This window comes from Halyomorpha halys, unplaced genomic scaffold (assembly GCF_000696795.3).
Source record: "Halyomorpha halys isolate HHAL.00 unplaced genomic scaffold, Hhal_1.1 Scaffold879.1, whole genome shotgun sequence".
Lineage (NCBI taxonomy): Eukaryota > Metazoa > Arthropoda > Insecta > Hemiptera > Pentatomidae > Halyomorpha > Halyomorpha halys.
In genome coordinates, this window is record NW_027111254.1 from 367,474 (window position 1) to 395,413 (window position 27,940).

The following is a 27,940-nucleotide window of genomic DNA, read 5'->3' on the forward strand; positions in this document are numbered from 1 at the left end:
TATTATTGTTATGTTCCAGTTGATTTATTATATTCTGTATTTTATTTTATTCCAGTTTCCTATAACAGGATTATTGTTTGTTATTGCAGTCTGTATTCATTTTTATATATGTATTTATCATTGGTTATAGATTTTAATGAGCTTACTTTTCAGATTTTCCAAATGTTATTTTTCATATATTACCTATTAATCAATGTTAATATTTAAACATTTATTACTTTAAATTCAGAAGTTATATTTTTATAGGAATGGAACATTTATTTTATTGACTATATTTTATTATTATGAAAGGAAAAGAGAGGGAAAACAATTATACAGAGTGACCCAGTATACAGGTTCGCCCTCCTTCACACCAAACTTTTTCCAATTTACAATCAGAATCTAAAAAAATATATATATAGAACAAATACCACATTGATCCAGCAAAGATCATATCAAAATTCAAAAAACTGTAGAGATTAGGGGGAGTGAACATATATAGCGAGGCACTCTGTATATACTTTATTTTTCCAAATTCTGTGTTGAAATATTTTGGTTGTATTATGAAGTACAATTTAGACAAATTATTTAAACTTTTAGGGGATCATGCACTAATAGATATAAATAAACTGCTTGGATTAAATCCGAAGCAAGTAACTGTTCGAACAAAGTCAAGAGACAGTCAGTCATCTGACAGCATTCCAACTCAAATTCCAATACATATATTGAAGGACAAACATCAAAATGAAAAGGTAGTTATGTCTGTTTTTTCTTTATTCAGTACAGCAGTAGAATATGGGGAAGATAAAACTTTTCTGAAGAACAAAATATTATTTAGCTATTTTTTTCAGTACTAATTTTACATTAGTTTTATATTTCTTAGCATTGCAGTAATATAATATAATGGATTTATGTTACTAAAAAATTATATTATAATTATAACATATAATATTAGTTACTATGATTTTAAAGTATATAATTCATTCACTTTTATATGCATCTTGATATACCCACTTGTTACTTAAAAATTATTAAATCAGCCATAGTCAATTGGGGGGGGGGCAAGCCATAGTCAATCAGGAGGGCAAGCCATAGTCAATGGGGAGGGGGGCAAGCCATAGTCAATCAGGTTGTGATATTTCAGCATGGAAAAGCAGAAAGAAACCAAAATTTTAAGATCATTATATATAATTGTTGCAGTGCTTTATTAGTTATTAAAATTAGTATTTACTTGAAAAAAATTGCTTTTCTCCTTGGGGGCAGCTGCCCCCCTCCTGCTTCCCTGCAGGTACACCCATGATAAAAGCAATTTCATTATAATTAAAATTTTTAAAAAAATGACATTAAAACTGATTTAAATTACTAGGAAGATAACAATATCTAATATGTCTACTTAATGTATTCCACAAATATTCTATCAAATTTATGTCAGAAGTTTGTGTGAGCAAGCCAAAAACAGTGAAATACCCCTGCTCCTAGTATTTGAAGACAATGATCTACAAATAAATAGGCCCCAACAAGATAAAAACCCGTAATCTGGCAAATTACCAAAAATAACCACAACAATAACGACAATAAATACCATATATATTACTGTAAAGTAACTTATATTAAGGATCTAACAAAGAAAAGAAAGAAGCTTACATAAACCTTAATCATTAATCGTGTTTGTGGTTCTTCATGGCCACAGCACGTGGCCAAGGATCTCCACAGCCTATAGGGCCAAAAGAAAATATATATAACAATGAAAATAAATCGGACGCTTGAATATTTTTGATTTTAAAGTCTGATTTTGATTAATGTGTTGTTTTTGTGGTTACGTTGGTTAGTACAGATTAGACTGAGACTAAGTGCATTGAAGTAATTCATTCGGGATTAAAAGAATAGGAAATAATTGCTTATTTGTCTTGAGACTGCTTTACCAGATTCAACTATTCTGAACTGTATGTACACATCTTTTCTTTTTTAGATCTTACTTATACCATATATAATACCTTACTTTGCAGGTAATATACTCTCTAGTATTTAAATTTGCCAGATATGAGGTTTGTATCTTGTTGGGGCCTATTTAATTTGAGGAGAACTGTCTTCAAATACTAAGAGCAGATGTGCATCACTGTTTTGGACATTCTCACACAATCTTCTGACATAAATTTGATAGAATATTTGTGGTATATATTAGGTAGACATATTAGACATTGTTATCTTCCTAGTAATTTAAATCAGCTTTAATGATTTTTTAAAATTTTAATTATAATGTAATTTCTTCTATACCTGACTGGGTTAGAATCCTGTGCAAAAAGGAGTAATGTCCATTATTCGGTGGCAATCAGTTGTTTAAAACTAGAAGCATCTAAGAATTACATCTTTTAAATTAATTGCATTTTCTCATTTTGATCTTTTGTTATCTATTTATAGAATATTATTAATAGATGATTTGTCTATGGTGCAATATGTTTTAATTACCTATAAGAAACTAATTATTAACATGAAAAAAAAAATCATATGTACTAAAATTATGGGAAAATATCAGAGTATTCAGTTCTTTTTTTTCTACCAAGTGAATATATAATACCTACAGTTATCTTCATCCCACCAATTGAAAAATGTATTCATGCTTATGGGCTTATAATTTTGTTACTAAATAGATTAGAAGATTTATATTGTGCCATCTTAAACAAATATAACTTTTTTACACATTCTTTTCAATTTTACAGCAAGAAGAGGAAAGAAGGTTAAGATACGGATCATCCATTCCAGCTCATATGCGCCACCAACATAGACCTGGTCAAGTCATTGAGACAGAAGAAAATCTTAGTGATAAGGAGATATATCCAAATAATAATATTAGCATACCTGCAATAGGTAAGTATTTTTCTTTACATATGGTACAAAAATTATTATTGATCAAATATGATAATTAATTATGCTTTTAGCGTACCTTTATTAATAAATGGTGATAATTGTTTTTAAAAATAACACCATGTTGACATTATATTATTTTAGAAATCACAAAAGACACAGGTAGTGAGGGTAATTATAGTGAAGATGATTATCTAGATAGAAGGAGTATGGGAAGGGGCCACTATGATTCCAGAGGTAGTGGTATGAGAGCTAGAAGCCATCATGTACAACACCATTCCAGACATCATCGCCGAGATGACAGGTATTTATAATTTATTCATGACATTTAATCGAAGCTAATAAAATACAATTAAATTGCTTATGGAATTTCTAGACTCTCTTCTACAAATAAGGATTTATTGTTTTACCTCCCCTTTAACTTTCTCTTATTGTGCCTTTGCCAAACAATTTCTAATTTCTAACATTATTCTTGCTTCTAGCACATAGGAAACATGTTCCATCGTTCAAATTTTGCAAGCTTATCCATATTTCATGGCCTTAGAGAGCTCTACTGAGCTGTTGTAAATATTGAGTCTAAACCTTATTCTTCATATAACTGAACCCCTTCAGCTACCTCATTTTAATTGTGTCTCTCAAGGCAGGTAATCCAGGGTCTCCATACCCTCTCATTCCTGAATTGATCTTTCCTTGTTCTCAGTCTCCTGCTTTCCAGAAATACTATTCAGTGCCTATCCAGTGAGACCAAGATTTCATTTCCATGAAAAAGAGTAGGTAGATAAACTACCTTAAACATGTGCAATTTAACACTGTTTTCCATCTTCCTTTGCCCTATTACAGTGTTACAAAGCTGGTAATATATATCATTAGCTTTTTTATCCCATTGGACTCAATTACCGATAAGACTTATAAAATTCTGTATTAGAAGCAACTAAATATATCAGAATAGCACCAGTTAAAAATGAAAGCCCCCCCCCCTCTCTCTCTCTCTCTCTCTCTCTCTCTCTCTCTCTCTCTCTCCCCCTCTCTCTCTCTACACAGACACACACAGAATTATCAAGTACATAGTATAATGATTTTTAATTCTAGATGCTTGATTTTATTTAATGCAATATTAATGTAAATGAATTCATTATGAATAAACTTCTAATATTTTAAGTGGATAGCAAACAAAAATTTGTTCTGATATATAATCAAAAATTGAAATAGAAATTTTCTCAAAAAATTAAATTTTTCAGTAATGTTAGTATAACTTGGATGTGATTTATTCTAATAACAGGTACAAAATTTATAGAAAGTATTATAATATTTTAGCAAACATATGATTTTTCTATCTCTTCTGTCAGGGACCAATTTTATTCTGAAAGAGGGGATGGCAGAGCTGCTAGGGAAAGAGAAAGGCCAGCTTATCGTGGTTCTAGAGTCCCTCATCCTGGACCACACCAACAGGGATCAAGGGAAAAACGCCCCAGATGGTTCGTTGCTCTGTTTGATTACGACCCTACAACTATGTCTCCAAACCCAGATGCTTGCGATGAAGAGTTACCTTTTACAGAAGGTGACACCATTAAGGTATTTAATTATAGTGTATTGGATATAAAAATAAGATCAGCAATTATTATAACCTAAGATTACATCACTTACACTATTTAATGTCATAAATTAAATGATTTGTATCACCACCTAGACCATCTAACACTTCATTATCTATACAATCAATAAATTAACTTCCAATAAAGCTATTATCACTTTTGGAGTAATATTGAGTGCAAACTGTAACATGTTTTAGTCTTCAAATACGTTTAATAATGTATGAAACAAAATAATGAATGACTTTTGGTATGAACAAAACTTATTTAGATTTAACGTTTATATAGGCTTAACGTTTTCAAGGAATTATAACATTTAATATGACTTCAAAAATTCAAAAAAGTTACGCATAACAAGGGTCTCCTCTACAATTTTTTTATGTGCTCAAAGAAAGAATGTTTGTATGCAGTAGTAGGTAACATATGTTTTTTGTACCTATGGTTGCACATATCCAGGAATTTAAAAAAGTACTAGATTTAGACGTTATAATTTTATCTATAAAAACTATATAACACAATGTAATGGTCTGTGAACCATAATGTATGCTAACTCTACCATTGGTGAGCACTAACACCAATAATTAACACTAATGATTTGTAACCTAAACTAATAATTAACACTAATTATTTGTAACCTAAACCATGAACTAAGCAAACTCTACTGTTCATTAAAAAATACATTTATTGGTTACAAATCACAGTGATCTAATTGGTATATACTATCCATGTTCACGCTTAAAAAGATCTTGTATAGTAATATTTTTTTCTTCTTTATAACAGCATTACAACATTACAGGTCTTGGCCTACTCTAACCTCTTCCTCCAATCCTTATGGTCTTTTGCCGATACCATACAGTTCCTGACTTTGAGGATATTGTCAGCATTTCCGACTATCTCAGCTTTGGTCTCCCTCTCCTCCTTGTTCTATGAATAGGCTGTGTTAGCAGCATTTTTGGGATTTCCCCATCTGCTATTCAGGCAATATGCCCTGCATTTCTCCAATGCCTTAGCTTCATTGTTCTGACATGAGTCTTTCCAAAGTCATTTTATAGCTCATGGTTAATCCTTCTCTTCCATTCTTCTCTAACTTTTTTATCTCCATAGATTGAGCAAAGAACTTTTCTTTCAAAGATCAGGAGCTCTTTTTCATTGGCCTTAAATGTTGTCCAACACTCAGACCGATGAAGAAGCACGGGGTGGACCAAAGTTTTATTGAGGTGGAGCTTGGTCTTCCTAGAAAGTACTCGCCTGTAGCTGGTTTTTCTTAGGCCTAAGTAGCATCAGTTGGCTGGGGTTATCCTCAATACAAGAAAAGCCTCAATCATGGCCTGAAGGGAGCATCTCATGATGAATAGGTTCTCTTAGTTAACATACTATTTGACTGGCTCAAACTAAATGTGTACACAATGCTATTCCATAAACACAATGTCTGTCTCCATTCCCTGGCAAAGCACATTGCTGGTGGATCCCTTTCAGTGTTGCAAGATTACTTGAAATGTTGTAACATTAATTACAAAAAAGATTTACACAACTATTTTATCAAAATAAGAGTAGTCCTAGAACCCCATTAATTACTTGAACATATAAAGTTTTTATTTTTATTGTAAATAGTATTATTATATGGTGAACAGGTATTTGGCGATAAAGATGCTGATGGATTTTACTGGGGAGAATGTCGTAACCGAAGGGGATTTGTTCCTCATAATATGGTCATAGAAGTGCAGGTATGTTGTTTTTATTTTCATTAACGTTTCCCAAGAACACATTTAGTTCTCAATTACTTAAACTTATTTTAAAGCGATGACTTTTTACCAATAAACTTATTTTGCTTTAGTCATAGATATTGTTATATGGTATCTTCTTAAGTTAAATAAAAAAAAAAATTCATTATTCAAAATGTGAACTTCATTATTCAACAATAAACAATTCATTTTTACTAACCATCTACTTAGCTTTGAAAATATTTTAAATATACAACAATAATCAATATAATTTAAATAATTGAAGCATTATTCAATTGTCTTATTTTTAGGAATATTTGTTCAGTGAATATTGGTTGATTTTTTATTTTTATTATTGAATTTTTTTTTAAAAAATGTATTCAACAAAAAATAGAGTCATAAATTTATCCAAAATCAACTTACTTATTTCTAATATACAATATGAATTAAAGCTTTAATACATATTGATTTATAATACAACAGGTAGTCAAGATCTCAGAGAAATGTTACCAAATTTATACAAATATTTTGGTATGAAACAATGTCTGCTGTAGTAATGGAAATAAAAAAAGAAATTTATCTATCTAAAACTCAGATTACAAACATAAATACCTTCATAAATTTGAAATGATTAAATTTAATTTATTTGCATAAGTATTTATACTTTTGTTTCCAATTGTAATTGTACCAGATCTACTATTTTATGAGTTATAAATTAAACATTTCACTGATAAAGTTTTTTTCATCAAAATCGATCCATCTGTGTTGATGATATTTAACTTCATTGCCAGTAAAGTGTTTCTTTTGCTTTATTTTAAGAATAATTATTTAATTTGATTACAAAATACATTAATATAATAATGCTTGATGATATAATTCTTCATTAAAGTTTATAATCAAATATATTCATGTGTAAAATCTGAGTAAATTTCTGTTCTCAATGATTAAAAATAATTTATAATGATGAGAGATAGTTGACCGTAGATGATTTATACAAGGAGAAGATGGTTGAGAGGTGCGGTCAAAATACAACACAAATAAGTTGAAATAACTTATTTAATCGTGCCAACATTTTGGTCAGAATTTCTAGCTTTTATCAGGGCTAAGAACAAAGAACAAAATAACAACCAATGAATACAAAAAATAAAATATAAACAGAATGCCATAAAGTAAATAATTGTACAGAATGAAATTAATAAAATTAAAGTGATGAACGAAGTGGAAATAAAATATATATAAGTAATTGAATTAGTGAGTAAAAAGAACATAATTAAGGAAATAAAATAAAATTTGAAGTTATATAATGCAAAGGAATATGAATATTTTAGTTTATTAATGATTTAAAAATTAAAATTATGGAAAGAGAAAATAAAATTGAGAGAAAAAAAATATATGAAACTAATGAAATATATAACCATAATATTATATATAGATAAAGAGACAAAATATGAAGTTAAGTTAGACGAAAGAAGTGAATAAGAAAAAATAGAAAACATGACAATAATAATATATGGCAAACATAACTAATAACAAACTGGAAGATTGTTGATTGACTGTGTGTATAGATGAATGGAATATGGTCCGAGTGCGGTCAAAAAAACTCAAATAGTAAATGGGTATACTATTGAGCCAACGTTTCGCCCCACGTTGCAGGGCTTCGTCAGGGCTAAAAAAGATACAAACACTTGACATAGTTACAAAAAAAACATAAGTGGAAAATAACAGGGGTATACAATGAAAAGTAAAATTTAATAAGAAAAATTAAAGGTTGTAAATAGTAAATGAAAACGGAAATAGTAGCAGAAAGATAAGAGATAAAATAAGAGAAGAAATATTAAAGAAAGTACAAATTAAGAGATGAAAAAAGAAAAGAATAAAATCAAATGATGAGATAAAATAAGAGAAGAAATATTAAAGAAAGTACAAATTAAGAGATGAAAAAAGAAAAGAATAAAATCAAATGATGAGAAAGAATTCATACCTGTTTTGACAGAAGTCAAAGTCAGAGTGAGCTGTTTGTATTGGGAGGAGTGGGGATGGCAGTTTAGCACGCCACATAATAACGGAAATAATTTTAAAGTAAATATTGTAAAAATAAAAATTTTAATTAGGTAAACAATAAATGGTAACATATATAATAGAGGGGGAGAAGAGATATTTACAAAATTATAAAAAAAACTCATAGATAAAAAAACAAAGAATAAATAAAGTATAAAATAATGGGATACAATATGTGTAAGTGATTAAGAAAGACAATATACCAAATGAGTGGGGATACAGAGAAATGTAAATTATAATAGAAAATTAATAATAAAGTAATTAATATAAGTACATTTAAGAAGGTAACACATGAATATAAATTAAAAGATAAGATACATGAATATAAATAAAACAGGAAGGGTAGTAAATATAAATATAATTAAATAAGTGGTGAGAATTTCGAGAAACAAGAATAAAAGATATGTCAAGAAAGTGGGCTTCTGAAATGCAGAACAAAGTGAAAAGAAGTATTACGAGGGTTTTATTATGTTCAAAATGTGTCGATATGTAAGGTAGATGCAGTCTTTATCAACTTTTATTCTTGTTTCTTCGTGACAACTGCCTGTATTTCTGTTTCACTGAAGTAACATTAACATTTTCAATTTGAAAGTAACCATCAGGATTCAAGAGTGAGATTCATAGAAAATAATTTATTACTTTTTCTGTAATTAGTTTTTTCCTTTAGGTCTATATAAGAAGTGATTAAATAAAATTATATTTTTCAGGGTATGGACGGAGGTGTACAGAATGTAAATAAAGATAGAAGCCGAGATAGAGACAGATGGGGAGATATTTATGCAAATATGCCTGTAAAAAAAATGATTGCAATGTATGATTATGATCCACAAGAACTTTCTCCAAATGTAGATGCTGAGGTGAATTGCTAAATTGTGTAGTAATTAAATTAGTAATAAAATTGTATATTATAATCGTTGATAAAGAGAGGCTTTTATGAGATAATAAATTAAATTATTAAAATCTAATAATAAAAATATAATTGTATTATAATATATTCAAATTGTGATATAACAATATTTAATCTATTTAAATTACATTGTTTAGTCTTATATACATTTGAGGGTCTAGTTGCTTTTTGCACTAACTGCAGGTGGAATTGTCCTTCCAAACTGGCAATGTTATTTATGTTTATGGTGAAATGGATGATGATGGATTCTATATGGGTGAGCTGGATGGAGTAAGAGGACTAGTACCTTCCAACTTCCTGACAGAAGCTGAGCCTGGTAAGAGAAGTACCAGACAAGGAGATCGAGGCCACGGTCCAGGCGCTAGAGGCCCCCCACCACCACCACGGCCTGAACCTCGATCAGATCGGAGAAAAGGTAATCAAAGAATGTGTTTGGTTAAATTGATAATTATTGTGTTATAATATATTTTCATATTTTTGGAGATGAAAAATTAATCTATTAAATATATTTAGATGTATAAAATAAGTAATACTTCTAATCTTTAGAGGTATAATATTCTTATGTTGTAAATATGAGTTATTTTTTATTATTATATTTTTTAAATAAATGGTACATTATAATTTTTATAAAATGATAAATATATTAATCTTATAATGAAAATTTGATATCTATAATATAATGATTATTTGAATTTACAATGATTGAACCAATTTCATGCAATGATTAATGCATTATAAATTTTATTTATACAAATACATTTTATAAATGATACTATGAATTATACAATAATTAAGCAGAATGAATAATGAACCATTTAAACAATGGCTACATAAACTTCAGGTTTTTTGGCATTCTAATGCCACTGACGTTACCTCTTTCATCAGTTAAACTAGTATGAAAATTACTTAACAATACTTCATTAATATTTCAAGGAGTTTAGTAATAGTTATTTAAGTTCTTTAAAACGATGAGTCAAAAAATTACAGTACATGATATATGTAGTTTTAGCAAGCCACATGGACACTCTCAGCAAATGTTAGGCCTAAATACAAAACATTTTATTAGTACTTCATAACAATATATTAAAAACATCATCTAATTTAAGGACAAATTGCTTTTATATAGCATATGATAAACATAGGCTGATAGCCACACTATTGTAGATAAAATCATAGATCATTGTTTTATTTATTCATTAATTATTTATATTAAATATTGAAAAAATTATTCCTACCCAACTAGTGGGATGTAAAATAAAGGAGCATATACAAATATGTCAGTATATATGTAAAATGCTGTGAAAAATATTAAGAGATTTATATTTAATTAAATGTTATATAGGGTAAACTTAATTTATAATTATGACCCGAGGTAACTATTTTTTCTTCTTATTCATAATTAAATTAAACCATATAATACATCTCATATTCACCTAGTAAACATGATACTTTTTAACATAAATTAATGATTAATCTATAAGAAAATTTATATATATAGAGAGAGACTTTATTAAAAAACAACAAAGTTGTGCTGCCCATCTTCATTGGACTGAAGCATACTTATTCAAATCTAATTAGACAACTTTTTTTAAATAATACAACATATAGGCATAACAAGTAAACAATATATAATAATAGTATATGACTTTTAACTCTACAGTAATATTTCATTTTATCGAGTAAATCAAACATAAATATTGCTTTTTCAGTTTTATTATTTTTACAGTCATTAGTATTATGGATGCTTTTAACAAATTTATAATTTTGAAGATGAAAAGTTAAACTACTAATAATATTTAGAAAATAAGTAATCCTATTCATTTAACATCATGGTAAACTTTGAATAACAGTAGTGAAAAACATGTGACCACATATGTTATTTTCCTGGTAATTGTCCTTTTTTAACTCTATTCTTTAAATTATTTCATATTATAATGTATAACCTCAATTTAAATATATAACTTGATTATCTAATTTTACTTTAATATAAACTAATGATTATATGGGTGATTGATTCTCAAATAATAGAAAGTTTTCAGGACCCCATGTTCTTAAAAAAAAAATAATAATAATAAAAAGATCTCCAAAGATCTTTATATCATTAGCTTTTAGCTGAAACTACTATCGACCACAATTTGAACACGCAATTTACTTTTAAAATTTTTATTTGAAATTTCTGTACCCATTGTTGTGAAGATGCCATTATGATGATTTTAACATTGCCATAAAGAGCCATGAAATTGTTAAAATGTACTTTAAAAAATGATTTAATATGGAATTACTGTACAATTATCAATTTTGAGATCTCATTTTATAAGGATAATAATAACTAATCATAATAAAATATACAAACAAATTTTAAACAAAAGGACACTAACTGTATCAAGCAACAACCATAATAATTCAAAAAGCTACTACCGTATCATTTCAGCTGACTTGTGTGAAAGTGGTATCCAAAATCATATATTTCATGGCTGCTAAAACATTTCATAATCGCAAAAGTCATCACAATTTTTCTGCTTATCTTTTTAGTTTGTCCATCCCAATGTTTTTTTCTGTTAGATAATTTGAAATATCCTACAACCTCTTCTAATATGATAAAATTAATTGCTAATTTTTTTATAAACATTCAATTAAGACCTAAAACAGTAAAAGTTTTTTTTTTTAAGAAGTGTATGAAAATAAATTTAAGATGTATTACTTTGGAACAGCCATGGCAATGATAATTGATGTGCTCATGGGGAGAAGAACATTTATAAAACATTGCAATATAGTTAACTCATAATGTCCATATGTAATGGACAATAATCCAAATTTCTCACAAGACTGTATTTTAACTAGGGATGGGTAGATATTGGGGAATACTTTTGTAGCTAATACAACATCGACCAACTGTTCGATACTTAGGCTACTATTGTAACCAGCCAACCCTTCTTGACTTCACTGTACTCTAAATAGATGGATTATTTTTTTAAAAACCCAAGGACATTCCATTCCTCTTTCAGATGAAAACAGATCCCTTGAAATGGTGGAAAGAACAAGTACATAATTTTCCTTAACTTTAAAAGAGATTTCAACAAAAATTATGTAAAATAATGAAATAAAAGGAGGGTTATGATTGTAACTAAAAAGGTTTTTGAAATGTAATACTTAATTTAATTTCTACTTGTTTATCTTATCAAATTTAATATTTTATATATGTTGTGAGCTAATTTTATATCAACCAATTATCTTGAAAAGATACATGTAAGAAATTTTCACATAAATATGTACCCATTTAAAAAGTTATCTTAATTTTAATTTTATTTAATTTGTTAAAAAAAAAGTTTTGGTAAATACTTTTTTAACCAAGCTAATAGAGTTTTGTTTTTATCAAAAGTGATTAGAATTTACTTTAACACATTTGTTTATCTTATTTTTGTTATCCATGGAATCAATTAATTACAGTTCTTAAATTTAAAGGCAATTTTAAAAATTGACAAATGCAGGAATTGGCAACTACAATGTTAGGTAAGTTGAGTCACAAGCAGTTAAAAAGGGTAGCAAGTAGCGAGCCTCACTGTACTGTTAAGGCTAGTGTTATGTCTATCATCATCCTTATCAGGATGAGAACCATAGATCTGTATATAATATAGATATACATAATACTGTATCAGCTGGCTGCAGTTAATTGTATCAAGTATCAATCCACACTGTCTGCCGCAACAGATACTGTGTAGATGTGGGGATTGCTGTCAAGTCTGTATTATTTGTATCAATGTGCATATTAGGATCAGGTCTATTTTGCCTGGATGAACTCAGTATTTGTTACAAAGCTTTTGATTGATACCATCTTACCAATCTCTAATTGTAACCAATATGAATATACAGTTGTACATGGAAATAATTTTATCCAAGTGGGACTTGAAAGTTACAAGTTGTTTGAGAATAAGCCATATACACAATAACAATAGAAATGGTATGCATAAGTGTGCTTATTATAAGTCAATTTTAAAGAAATAATTCATTTTATACCACTGGGTTTAAAGTTAGATATATATATATATATATATATATACATATATATATATATATAAACAGTTAATTAAATAAAAATTTGTTCTAAGTATAAATAAAAACACAATTTTTTATTTGATTACATACTGTAGATTATTTTTTCATACATGTACAAAATTTTTAATATCATATAATTATATATTTTTCCGTGCTATAAAAGTATAACATAATACATACCTAATTATATTTCACCACATAAATTATTGGATTTTATATTATTAATGTCATAAAACTATATTGTTTCCAATAAGCTACATTAATTGTGTGTAAACTGGCTCATATTACCATATTCATTTCTTTAAGAACATGTGGAATATAAATATGCAATCTATTATAGATTAATATTATATCGTCTAGTATCCAAAAATAAAATTTTATTTAATTTCTTAAGTTTTTAATTCAACTCATATAGTTTGATGTTTAATAAACTTCTTTATAGTTTATAATAATCTAAAGATAATAGTAATAAGATGACCACGTTAACAATTATATTAAATTATCACCATATTTCATGTATAATATATATATATATATATATGAATATAAATTAAAGGTAGGAAATGAAAGTTCATTGTTTTTTTGATTAGCTAACTCTTGAGCTTTTTTCAATTTTTAAAATGGGCCCCTAGTTATGCATTAAAAAAAAAATCAAATTGTACCTTGATGGTTATACCTTTAAAAATAAACCATTGGTCTTAGTATAAATCAGCCTTATTTGTAGTCAAACTTTACTTGGTTACAGTCAAGTTACTTGAAAGTTCCACTGATATTTTTGTGTGATAACCATCTTCACAAATTTTCATTTCTGTCCCAAGTATCGTTTACTTCTTTATTTTGTTCGTATTTATCATTTGTATTTATCATTATACATATGATTGAAGAATACAGCTGGCAATTATTATTACCTCTAAAGGACATTTTATTGATTATAAGTAGTAATCATTCTCCAGCATAAAAGGAACTTGGAAAAAATCATATAAATATATTTTATACTTCATATACAATTTATTGTCTAATGGTTATAATTATTAGAATGTATAGTTAAAATTTTATTCTGTTCCTCAGGAAATATGTTTTGAAAATATTTTAATTTGTTTTGCTTATATTGCTTAATGTCTGCATGTTTGTGTATATGCATGTATGTGGTTTTTGAGCGAGATTGCGATAATTATCACTAATAATGATCAGGTAAATTTCAAAGTAAATAATTTTTAATATATTGTTATCATGTTTTTAGTATTTTTTAAAGGATAATGGTGCCACTTTTAATTTATAAACTAAATCTATTCTTCACTTCACAGCCTGACTACTTTCTAAAAGGTTTAAATTCTATGATACATAGAAATCCTTGATTTGCCCGATATAATGTAGTTTTGGAATTTTTTTTCTAACATTTTAATTTTAAATATCTAGCACTGGCTCATTGATATTTATTTAACTATGCCGCTGTCTAACTTCTGTGTATGTTTATTGAAGTTATAAACAGACAGATGTAAAATAGGTTTCTTAATTGTTGCTATAGATTTATATCTTGATAATGACTTTTATTTTTATCAAAAATTATATCCAAACACCTAATATTTCCTTGAAATGAGAGGTAACATCTAATAAGTCCAATAATGTCACTATTTGATATGTTTGTTACATTAGTTCTGAAGAGTTTTTTATTTTTTTCTGGTTCTGGTGGAAAGAGTTCGAAATGGTTTAGAGACACATATTGATCAACATGTTTGCAGGAAAATAATTATCAGCACATGAAGGGTTATATTGCTTATATGGATAATCTCCAAAAAAGTGTTTCCCAATATATAAATATTGATAAAAATAAACTGATGGCAATCCAGCGAGAGACTTATTTTGTTCGTATCAATAATAGGGGTTACATATAGCTCTATTACTTAGAATTTATCCCTGGTATCTGATCAATGTTTTGTTATGAGTTATAGAAATGGTCATTAAGCCCAAAACATGAGATCTTATAAGTAGGAAAGTAATATAGTTGCTAATCTAAAAGGGTGTTTGTTATTTCCTGGACAGTTAAAAAATATGATAAATAGAAATGGCCCTTTTGAAGAAAGATTTTTAAATACCTATTATAAAGAAGAAATTTTGTTTTGAGTTTCTAATAAAAGAAACAAAACAACTAATTGTCAGTGAACTGAATTGAGAAACAGTGTTTTTCATGAGGTGCTCCCCAAATATATTGGTTTTCTTTATACAGAGCATACTACAAATTTTATCAGACAATGTGTTGGAAAATTTAAAGACTATATCATATAATATTATCTCAATGATATACTGTAACAATCTTTAGTTGCTTTTTTTTTTTTAAATTACACAATTGAATATATATTCATAGCTGTAAGTACAGCTATGTATATTACTATAAATCTGGATCCTCACTTAAATGGCTCCCTGAAGATCATGAGCTTATGCATATATATTCCATTATTCTTAAATAAGATACATCTTTAAAACTTGTTTAATATTTTGCCAATCAAATTTTTAAAAATTGTAAGAGTTAAATTATTAAAATGTTTTCCACCTTTCTTGAAATATTAATAGTTTTGAGAATAGAAAAATATTTTATTTAGCATTTTAGAAATAATTTCAAAAATTAAATGGTGTGTTACTATTTAGAAAACTAAGTAAGTAGGAATTAATTGCTATTACAAACTTAAGTACATTTGGGGCTAACATAATACTTCATTGGACCAACCCCGGACAACCATTAATGGTGTTTTTTACTTTGATTTTCTCTTATTTAGAGAGGAATTAAGAGAAAAATTAAGTACTCTCTTTCCTTCCTGAAAAACTCCTGTATTTGAAAGCAGATTCTCTGCTAGAGAACTCCATACCAAATTATTCTACTTTTTAAGTCCATCCTTAGATTACAAGGGACAGAAGTTAAGCTAAGTTAATGCAACCTCAATGATAAATCATTTAGTACAATGTTGAATGACAGATTTATGTAATACTTTCGAAAAAATATTTCTGAATTATGAGTATGAGGCTGGGTCTAATATTGAAGAGTGTTTCCCAATAATAAACATACAAATAATAAATTATTCATTAAAAAACTGTAAGTATAACACTTTTCAAATTATTTTTTTATTTCATCAATATTTACACCAGAAATACATTTTGATACGGCTCAAACTTATAATATATTAACTTAATATTCATAGGTTCCTCACTAAAAATATTCGAATATTAATTAATATAAATCCAAAATATTCCTTTTTAATAAAAAAAAAATTGCTACATCCAATGTTCAGTAAGTAATACTTGACTAATTGTTTTCTATCCTCCTAGATTTATCCATCATTTCTTTTGAGTATATTTTTTATTATAACATCGTGATTATAAGTTATTATTCGAATTCAAAGAAATATTAATTTATATAAATCTATGTTAAAAATATTATATTTTACTTTTCAATTGATCCTTGGTGTTGCTAATTATTTTGTAAGGGCTTCTGAAAATTCAATCCAGGTTTTTCCTTATTTATTAAATGTAGCTGATGTAGCTTAATCTACTACATATAAAGATACATTGATTTTACCTATCCTTAGTTAAAAATGACTATGAGATGAAATTTTTCATTTATAATTGTTCTAGTTTGTGTACTTTCAGATAGGAAGAATAAGTGATAAGCAACTGATCTTATTTTAAATCTTAAGTTTCTGGGGTAATGATAAATAATGTATATTTAATTCTTTTTATTGATTCTTTTTTTATTTTTAGCAATATGTTTTTTTAAAAAATATATCAAGAAAACCAATTGTGTTTTAGAGAATGTAAACTGGCTTAAATAGAACTTAGTTTTTTTTTTTTTAAAATATAAGTCAACAAATAATTTTTTAATAAGGAACTCAAGTTTTTAATATTATATGCTTAAAGGTTAAATTAGTTTCCAATTTTTACTAACATGATCTAGGAGGGATCCAATAATTATTATAAAAATGACATCAGTTAATAACATTGTCTCCACCATTTATAAATTAGGTTTATTAAAAATGTTTGGTTTCCAATATTTTATTTAATTTAAATTTTATCATTTTTGCTTTCCAATGTGTACTGGTATACAAGGTTTGAACTAGTTTCATATGAGTTATGATCATTTTAAATCTGAAGCAGTCTTCTCTCACTTCACATCATTTTTCTACACACTGAAGATAAACCAATCATTTGAGCTTCCCACTTGATAAAATTGTCCCCTCTGGGATTCAAAGATACAAAAATAATTAACTCAAAGGAATAATGCCAGGATCAGTGCTACAAAGCGGACAGATGATAAATTTATTCTTTTGGAAATGATTGATAAATCAAAATCAAATTAATTTTGAGATGACCTAGTGATTTCCAAATATTTGACACATAAGTATAATTCATCAAATTGAAAGAAGATTTCTAAGAAAAGAAAATCTTGATCCAGACTCCCAGCAACAGTTTTACTTTTCACTCAAGATTAGTATAGGTTTTGTTTACATTTGAATATGATCTTATAGTTAACTGTTTCAGTGAATTAGGCCTATTTAAAATTGTTGGTAACTCTGTGTAGGTAAGGTTAGATCAGAAAGGAAGTAAAGAAAGGATACACCAACACATGCACAATCACAAATACACAATAAAATCACTTTTGATAGATAATTATAATAATTAAAGAATACCAGGCGACTTATAACAATGGTAAATAAAGAAACAAAAAAAAGTATTAATATAGTTAGCTTTGAACTTATAACCTCTAAATTAATAGTTCTTTGAGTTACTATATTCTCATTATGTCTTGACTGAATTATATTCCTGGTAGCTCCTTTATATCATTTCCTTAGAATTATTAAAAATAGCATTGTTTTTTAAAATAGAAAAATAAAGTATACCTGTATTATTACTTAACTTAAATGAAATTAAATTTAAAGTAATGAATTAAAAATTACCATCCTTAACTAGGATGAGAATAGAAATGATTTATTATAAATAAAATAATGATATTTGGCTATAAGTTGGTTAAAAGTGTCATCTATAACACTAAGGAGGGTCATGATCTCTTTTTGCAATCCTTACCCCAATCTTGTTTAAGGAGAGCCTTAGATCTTAAGTTTCTTATAAGAATCTTCCTTAAGTTCTCCTTAATCTCATTGAACCATCAGTTACATTAATGTCCTTTGATCTCCAGCTTCTTCCATTAATCTTCCTAAAGTTGTCTTCATTGTCATTGAGCTATCAGTTACATTTATGTCTCCTCTTTCTTGTTGAATGCATGATCTTGTAAAGGGTTTTGTTGGAAATTGATCATTACTTATCTGTAGTTCATGGTTTAGCTAGTTGATTCTCTAGAGCTTTATAAATATTACTATGCCTACACTTCCAAAAATGGTTTTGATTTCAGCAGTGCTTCTTATTTTCCACTCACCATTATAATATTGGATCATATTAAATAATGAATTCTTCTAATTATTTGGCTTTCATATACTCAAATGCTTGTGGAATTTTTGTATCTTGGATCTGGAGTGACACAAGATAAGAATCCTTAATTAGAGATAAGAAAAATAATTTTGACTCCCAACAGGTTCTACTTTCATCTTATGTTCCACCTCTGATTCAGCATTTTGTCAAGAAAGCCCAAAGTGGATCTTATAAAACACTTATCCAGTCAGTACCATTATATGGATCAGAAACATGGGCTACATCAAAGATTTTTTAACAAGAACTGCTAGTATTCAAGAGAAAGATCCTCTGTCGGATATTTGGTGCAGCTATGAAAAACCAAGGTTGATGTAGACAATTCAATAAAGAGATCTAGGACTTATTTCAAGAAACAGATGTACTTTATGTTATGGAAAAAGGTTTACTTTTTCTTATTTCAATTTTGATATAAGCTCTTGTTAGATGAAGCTTTTTACATATTCAAATGAGTATTCACCTACATGTAAGTCCATTTTCTCTTATGACAAGTATTCAAACTCTAAGATGTGTGTCCTCACTACAGTCGAGAGTGAGAATGATTTTTTTCTGTGCTGGTTGCAGAGTTTGTCCCCCTTAGTCAGACCAATGGAATAAAAAAACTGACTCATTAAGTTTTAGCACTCATTGCCACTAGCCTTAATAACCATTGGTTAAAATAAGTGATTGCAATGGAAATCCTGATAAATGTTAATACATTTCTTAGAATTACATTCGGTTCTGAAAATTATTGAGTTATTTCAAGTGCAATATAGCAGAGATAGTACAGCTTGGAAGTATCTTTAAATGCATTATATAATTGTGTGAATTCATATTAAAACACTAAAATTTAGTTTAAATAATAAATTAATAAATTAATTCCTATCACTTCATATGTTAAAATAAATATGTTTTCAAATTATATGTGTTCAATAATTAAAGTAATTGCAAATAATAATTTATTTCTCTTTGGGAAATTATTTTCCTATGATTTATTTCTTATTTTTAACCTTTCCTTATTTTAATAATTACTGTTCATTATTTTTATGGGTATTACAAGAAGTTCCAGGTAGGAATATTTGTTGATTTATATTCACTTTAATTTTTTTTAAATTAGACTTTAAGTGTTATAAACAGAAAAAGGAAGGTATTTTACAAATATTTTAATATAAAAATCAGGATAAAAAAGGAATTAAAAACAAGTTACAGGTAATATGTTAATAAATTTTATAATATACTTAATATTATTATAAGAATATAAAAAATATATATATGTATCAAATAAGAACAATTTATGAGATATACTTAAACATTAATTCACCTTACAAAAAATTGTTATAATGAATAATTCATTTAATAAGTAATTAATATATTTTTGAAAGAGTAGTGATCATAATAAACATCAACTTTAGTCTCATTTAATAATCGATACAATGAAGGAAAATAATTATGATTTGTGTGACAAAATGGTACCTTAAAATAGAATGTTCTGTACAATATAAGAGGGGGTATTAACGATAATATTAATTAATATTGCTACTTGCTGAAATACATTGTTATATAAAATTTTGAGGAACTGATAAGTTCAAATTTAATTGTTTATAGTATTTAAAAGCTTTTACTAAATATAGTAAGGTGGACACTGTTAAAAATCAAAGTTAAATGACAGATGTTTGTTTAAAGGTAGAACAATTTGTATAAAAGAAGTTTGTAATCTACATAAACTCTTCTTCAATTACTACCTCATATTATCCCAATCATTTTTTTTTTTTGCTTGTGCCTGCTTCATTATTTTTAGTGACTCACTTATTTTAGCTGTCACTCTTTGATATGATCCAAACAACTTAACATTGATGATACCTATGCATATTGAATATTTATGGCTACTGACCTGAAAATTACCTTTTTTTTGTCCTTATCCTATCAAGCTTTGTTCACCAAACAATCTTACTCAAATATTTTGCTTAAACATCTTTGGCATTTATACAACAAAAAGATGTTTCATGTCTTTTGACATATTACAATTATTTAATAAGTAATAGATTTTATCTTAATCATATTATTAAAATTTTAGCATCAATTAAAACAAAACAAAACAGAAGATTGAAAAGATACATAATACCACAATTGATAAAATAAGTTAGTCATAATAACAAATAAACACAATGTTGATTCTGTAATACTAACACTATTTGTTAAAATGCATTCTAAATATAAATAAAATTGGATCTGAAAACAACTCAGATTTCAATTTTTAATTTTAGAATGTCTTTTAATAATAAAAAATTAATAAATAACATTTTGCGAAAAAATAAAATAAATATTAACTAATCACATAGCTATATGTATACACAATCATATCTTTAAATAAACAATAACATTTACAAAAAAAGATTAATTTACATATGATATACATAAATGATATATAAATATAATAATAAAGTCAATACAAAATGAAATTGACCTTAATTACCATTATTAAGAAAACTAAAGCACATAGATGGTGCAGACTATTTAAATTTGGATATTAATTTATCAATCACTTCAAATACTTCACACCTTAAGTATAAAATGAATACTGGTTTTGTACATTCCATTTTAGTATGTCCAGTAATATCAAAATTTCTGATTAGGTGATTTACATTGCTTGCATCGTAACCAATTACTTTTATTCCAGTTAACATATTTTATTGTAGTAAATCTTAATTACCAGGTAATTGTACATTGTAATTACTTGAGATTACATCTTCTTTCTGAATAATCAACATGAGTTTACTTAATTTTAGTTGACCATCAAACTTTACTGATAAAGATTTTATTCTATCCACTTATTTTTTTCATAGAGGTTTTATATATTTACATCTGATATTGAATCTGAAGTGACAATATTAGAGATTGTAAAGATTTCAAGGAACATTTGTTGTGGATTTAGGGAGGGTTTTATGACAAAAGACAAAGAGTATGTTTATAACCAGACGCCAACAATCAACTGAGCCAAACAAAGGAACATGTCTGAAGCAGTGCCATAGTGTCGCCAATTTGATTTGTAAATAAAACAGTAGTGTTTTATTTACAAATCAAATAATAAAACATATTTGCTACAACAATGTCCTTTTTAAAATATATTTTATTATTTCCTTTTATTTATCACTTTGTTTATTTATTTATTTTTTTAAATTTTATTGTATCACTCTATATTAATTTAATGTTTCACAAACACTTCATCGAGTCCTAGGTTCAAACATCCCCAACTGGTCTTCTGTGTTTTGTAGATGATTTGAACTTCTCTTCTTTCGATTGCATCCAGACTTTTCATAGTCAGGATTATAATATTCACCAAAATACTCTCTGAAGTCATTATGAGCATTTGGTTCAACAGGAGGTTTGGCAATATTTGTTGTATCTCTATATCTCTTTTTCTTTCTGGGTTTCTTCTTCACCTTACTATGAATAAATATCCTACTTAATCCTTCTAAATTATCTGCTTCACAGTCTATATTATTTTCACTATTGTTCCAATCAGAATCATGTACATTTAATCTACGGTGTTCTTCATCTTCTTCGGTGTAAAAATTTTCAATAAAAAGTTTCTTTATCTTTTGGTCAAGTTTTTCTATGTTAACCTCTAATATTTCTTTATCTTTTAAACAAATTCCTGGGTCACCATTTAAAGCTTTTAATTTCCGTAATCTTCCTCCAAATCTCAGCAGATTTCTCTTTTTGCTTCTTCTTTTTGCCTGGGCACTTCTTATCTTTTCCTTCATTTTCTACTTTCATTTTTATTATTCTTTCACCATCAGGGCCTGAATCACAATTTAACTCATATTTAGACGATCTTCTAGTATCTTCATGTTCTTCAATATCAGCTAATAGATTCTTTATCAACACCAACTATATAGCCTTTAACAAACATAGATGTTTCATTTTCAATTGAATCAGGGAAACAGTCAATACCTTGACCACATACACTTGATTCAGTGTTTTTAAGAGTTTTAAAATGATGTTTATCTGAGACTGCACCGACTATTTCATCATCATTTGATGTTAGCTGTTCATTTGTTGTCTCTTGTTCTTTCAATACAAGAACTTTGTCTTTATTACTCTCTTTCATGCCACCTTCCTGGGAAAAGATGACTTCATTTTCCTTTTCAGTTTTCTTGGTCACTGAAATTAGATCACTACATACCTCTGGAACAACTAAAACATCTTGAAAGTTAGAGTTGCTTATACCACCTTTGCTATGTGTCTTCATTTTAATTTTCTCTTGATAAATTTTACTGATATTCCTTCAATCTTCCTTTGTTTCTTTGGTCCCTTCCTCTAATAGATACCTATTATCATAGGTAATTGCACATAAGGCAAATTCCGTAGCTAATGATGCTCTATGCTTGGTTCAGGCTTTTCTATATCGGAAGGTCCATTTCTATTGTGTTGTCTATTCTTTTCTTTGTTAAACCAGGATTAATTTTTTAGGTGACCTAGCTTTTTGCAAATAAAGCAGACTTTTGGAATGCAATTTGGCCTTTTATATGTTTTTAATGCTGGTTCGTTTCTATTAATGGTGTTCCTCCTTTCAAATGATAAAGTATTTGCCTTAATTCAGCAAATTTAATGTTCCTACTAGCCAAAATAGGATTAACAACTGGAACTGGATCATAACAGGGTGGTATGCCTTCTACAATATATCTCACTGATTCTCTGACTGTCAGAGATTTACCCAGTTGAACTATCTCCTGGACTAAACATTGAAACCTAGTGAGGTATTCATCCAATGTTTCACAGCTGTTTTTCTTGATTTTGGTAAGGTCAAACATTAAATCTATCAATTTTTCCTCTGGAACGCCCTCAAACTTTTCTTTTAATTTTTCCCAAACTTTTTTTGCGCTGTTTTAACCTCTTTTAAAATGGTAATATATCATCACTAATAGTTAAAATAATAGTGGACAGTACCTCTTTATTTTTCTTAGTCCAAGCTGCATTTTCTCCAGTCGGCAGATTTTTTTCAATTATTTCTTCATATAAGTCCTTTGCTTCAAAAAATGCTTAGATTTTCATTGACCAGATCCCATAATTCTCTGCAGCAAGCTTTTAAAATGCTGAACACTGTGGTGTCCATTGTCCTTTGTGTTTATTTTGGCGTTTAGTCCCAAACAAAATCACAAAGCTTACATAAATAACTTTTGTTACTTAACTTTTTACACAGTAAACCATACTCTGCTACCAAACAATTGTAGATTTAGGGAGAGTTTTATCACAAAAGACAAAGAGCATGTTTCATAAACTGACGCCAACAATCGACTGAGCAAACAAAGGAACCTGGTTGTCCCATTGTCTGAAGCAATGTCATAATGTCGCCATCTACATTTGTATTTACTAATCAAATAATAAAAATTATTTTCTACAACAATATTATCTGAAATGTTTCTATTTAAAGTTTCTTATAAATCTTATATTAAACAATCTTAAAATGATTACATGTTATCGTTGTGTAGGTTAGTTTCCTGATGGTTCATTTGCATACAATGGTTTAGTTTTAACTCAGCATAAATACAAAAAAATATTGGAGTTAAACTGCCACCAGTTCAAAACAAATAAAGATATGTTTTTAACGGGATTATTTGAAACAGATATACCATAATTAATCCCGGTCTTGACAACTTGAAGATACCCAACATGATATAAATGAAGATGAAATAAATTGGTTTAAACCAGTGGATAAAGTCTAAACAGTGAGTTGCTCACATTAATTAGATGCATTGCTGCATTGATTAAGAGTGATTTATCTTAATTTATAAAATGTGTATATATGTTCACGTTCATCTGTGATAATTTTAAAATTACTCCATTAAACAATTAAATATAATCCAAAGTCTGAAAATACTTTAGTACAATACTGATCACTTACTTTAACATAAGAAAGATATTCATTTAATTTTAAATTGTCATTTCTTATTTTTAATTCAAAAGTAAAAAACTTTTATGGTATTATTAGCACAGTCTCTCTTAAAGATTCAAAATTTTAATAATTTTCAATAATTATTTATATTTAAATATGTTCGATTTATGATCATAATAATTTGGATCTAGGCAAATTTTTTAAACATTAGGGATAACAAATGTTTTTTAAGGATTATAATCAGTATATTATTTAGCTTTTGTCTAATTTTTTTTTTATATTTATCATAAATAATAAAGAGCATTATGGGACTTGTATTTAGGGATAGCTTTGCTTATCCAAATTGTAAACATGTGACATGAAAAATGCATATATTTTTCATTATCTATCTATATATCTATCTATTCCTCTGTCTCTTTCTCCTTCTATCTAATTTTTCATTTCCTTGCTCCAAACACTTATGTTCTATCATTTTAAAACTTGGAACTTAAAACCATTTGGTCTGAAATGAATGACAGTTCATTAACATACAACTATGTTATATAACATGTTAAATAGATGTTTCAATAAATCTCTAAAAATCATTAAGAAAATTACTTTTGATATAAAAAAATCATATAGGATGGATTGCTATTCAAATGATCATTTGAATTTTATTAATCTAGTTACAATTAAGTCACTGAAATAACCAATATCTTATCCTTAAGAAAGCACTAGTTATATAGAATTTGGAAGAAGAAACTAAACTCAGGAAGATCCAGACTGAATAAGTTTTTGTGTATTAAATGATTCTATCAGTTTCAAGTTAATATTTCCATTAATTTTCATTCATCATAAAAATTAATATTTAGAACTAATCCATTCTTGTAGTATTGAAATCATTATTAATAAGCTTAAAGATTTTGGAAATTAATCGTTCAAATTTCTTTTTAAATCAATTTTATATTAGTACTTAAAATAAATTTAAAAAAAAATCGACATAAAAATATGAATGATACAAAGGACTTCCACTGATTTATTTTTTTGGCTATTTTATATAATACATAAAAAAAAAGTTTGCTTAGTGTTATTTAAGGTGCTTGGATGGTAATAATTCATTACAGCACCTTTTCACAATTTCAATTCATAATATAAAACAAAAAATAATAAGGCTATTACAACATTACATAGACATTAAACTTAATCTACAGTTTTAAACCTTAAAAATTGTTATTAATGCCATTTTTAAATTATACTTCAATGTTTATTTAATAATGATATACTTATATTAGAAATTTTTTCTTAACTATTAAATTACTTTTGAAAAATTATTAATTTTATATCTCATTGCTGGTTAAAATATAGGATTATTAGATATTTTTTTTAATAACTCTAAACTATGTTACATTTATTTTATTCTCTGCTCATAGTTCATAAAAATAAGTTTAATTTTTGATAATTAGATTCAGTTGAATAACTTTTCATTGATTAATTATTTACAAAATGTATTCTCATTATGTACAATTAATAAGATTATAATGATTAATAATTGAATATTTGAAACTTGAAGTGACTCATCAATTATAGATGAATTTGTTTAGAAGATTTACTTTTATAATAGGAAACAAGAATTACAGTAACCCCTAATATTCAATTTAAACTATAGGCTATGCTTCGCTTAAGAAACTTTTACCAATTCCAAGAATCAATTCCAATGAAGTATAAGTGGCTCATTTACTTAGTTGAATAAATTACTTTCTGTATTGCAATCTTTCCTATTTAATTTTGTCGTATCTCCTTTCTGTCTCTTTCTCTGTCTCTCTATCTGTGTTTCTCTTCTCTTTAGATGCCTGTCCTGTAACATCACAAGTAGACCACCGGCAGGTAAGAACACTACACTTAACACTTCACTTACAACTAAACAGGTAACTCTAATGGTTCAAAAACACTAACCAATGGCTTGCCTTTCAATTTCATTGCGATTCCAGAAAGTAAAAGCTGTAGATGAGCTAGTAGAAAGGCATATACTTCAACTTACTTCTGGTTTGCAATACATATCTAATAACTGCATTACAAAGCTTTTTATCCTGAATGCATTTTACCTAGAGCTATGCGAACACACATAATATGTGAGTAATGCTTCTTACATTTTTTTAACAATATATATTCATTTCTTTGTTTTTTTTTTGTTTATTTAATTTAAACAAACAAATAATATATATATATATTTTCTAATTTTCTTCTTTGAATTTCATGAAGTATTAATAAAATAATGGGATGTGCTTAAATGCTTTTTAAATATTTATTTTATTTATAAAATATATTTTCTGTAAATATAGTGAACTTTTAAAAGCAAAGGGTGCATGGGTGTGTTTGATAGTGCAAAAGAATATGAGTGGCTCATGTGAATATTTGTGTGTATATGTGACAGAGAAAGAGATCTCGTGAGATTAATTGTAGGGAAGAAAAAGGGAGAGAGAGAGCATGTTTAATTGTAAAGCAAGCGGTATTTAGTACCATTGTATGGAGAATTATTATTAGAGTATTATTATTGATTTATTAAAACATGCTTTTTTATAAATTTAAAACATAGGAATAGTCTAATTATTCTTACATAGATTACTAATTTTTATTCTTAGATGGCTTTTCATGAATAACGATTCTAAAATATGCATCAGCTTATAAAACTTTTGATAGTGCTTATGTTATTAGAAATGAAAAAACAAAAAGGTACCAATTTGTCTTACTCAGGATAAACCATAAAAACTTTTAATGTTTTTCAGTCATGCACAAACTGTGTATTGATAGATTTCCAAAATCAATAATAACAAGATTACCCGTATGACTACAACAAAAAAAAAAAGTGTATTTTCATAAGGAAATAATTCTACTTATACTCTAAAATTATAACACTAAAACAATAAAAATACTATTATATACTTCCATTTTATCACCTATTATTATTAAAACAAATACTAAAGTAAAATTATTAAAAATTGCACAGTTATATCATATTTTTAATAGTTATATGGTCTTATATTGTTAAAAATGGTGATATGATGATTTTATGATCCTATGATATATGCTTTTATTAAGGGTGTTTAAAAAAAAAAGTATTGCTGTGTAAAAAACCTTGTGATATTTCTTCTGAATATTGTAATATATTTAATATTTGTTTGATTTTAAAGTCTATTATGACATACTACCCACACAATCTCTTCCTGGTAAAGATGTTTATGATATTTAGTATGTATAAGTTCCAAGATAGCTTACATCATTGGTCACATGTATCTTTGAATGTTTATTTTAATATAGCATCATGCCTATTATATCATACCAGCTTTCTGTTTAATAAAACAGAAATGTTAAAATGAAGGTTTAAATTATCTGATATTTATTACTATGATTTTGTAAATTTAGTTATTATTTTTATATGTCTGATAATTAT

The 27,940-nt window shown here is 27.2% G+C and overlaps 1 protein-coding gene across 1 annotated transcript in view; it reads left to right on the top strand.

Moving 5' to 3' along the window:
- Rbp (RIM-binding protein) overlaps positions 1 to 27,940 on the top strand; it is a gene marked incomplete in the record, with an annotated part of 213,970 nt that overhangs the window by 172,786 nt on the left and 13,244 nt on the right. The window contains 8 exon segments of the mRNA XM_067049278.1: positions 580 to 731; positions 2,697 to 2,844; positions 2,986 to 3,145; positions 4,188 to 4,413; positions 6,062 to 6,154; positions 8,917 to 9,065; positions 9,296 to 9,531; positions 26,339 to 26,376. Of these exon segments, the coding sequence (XP_066905379.1) occupies positions 580 to 731; positions 2,697 to 2,844; positions 2,986 to 3,145; positions 4,188 to 4,413; positions 6,062 to 6,154; positions 8,917 to 9,065; positions 9,296 to 9,531; positions 26,339 to 26,376 (1,202 nt within the window).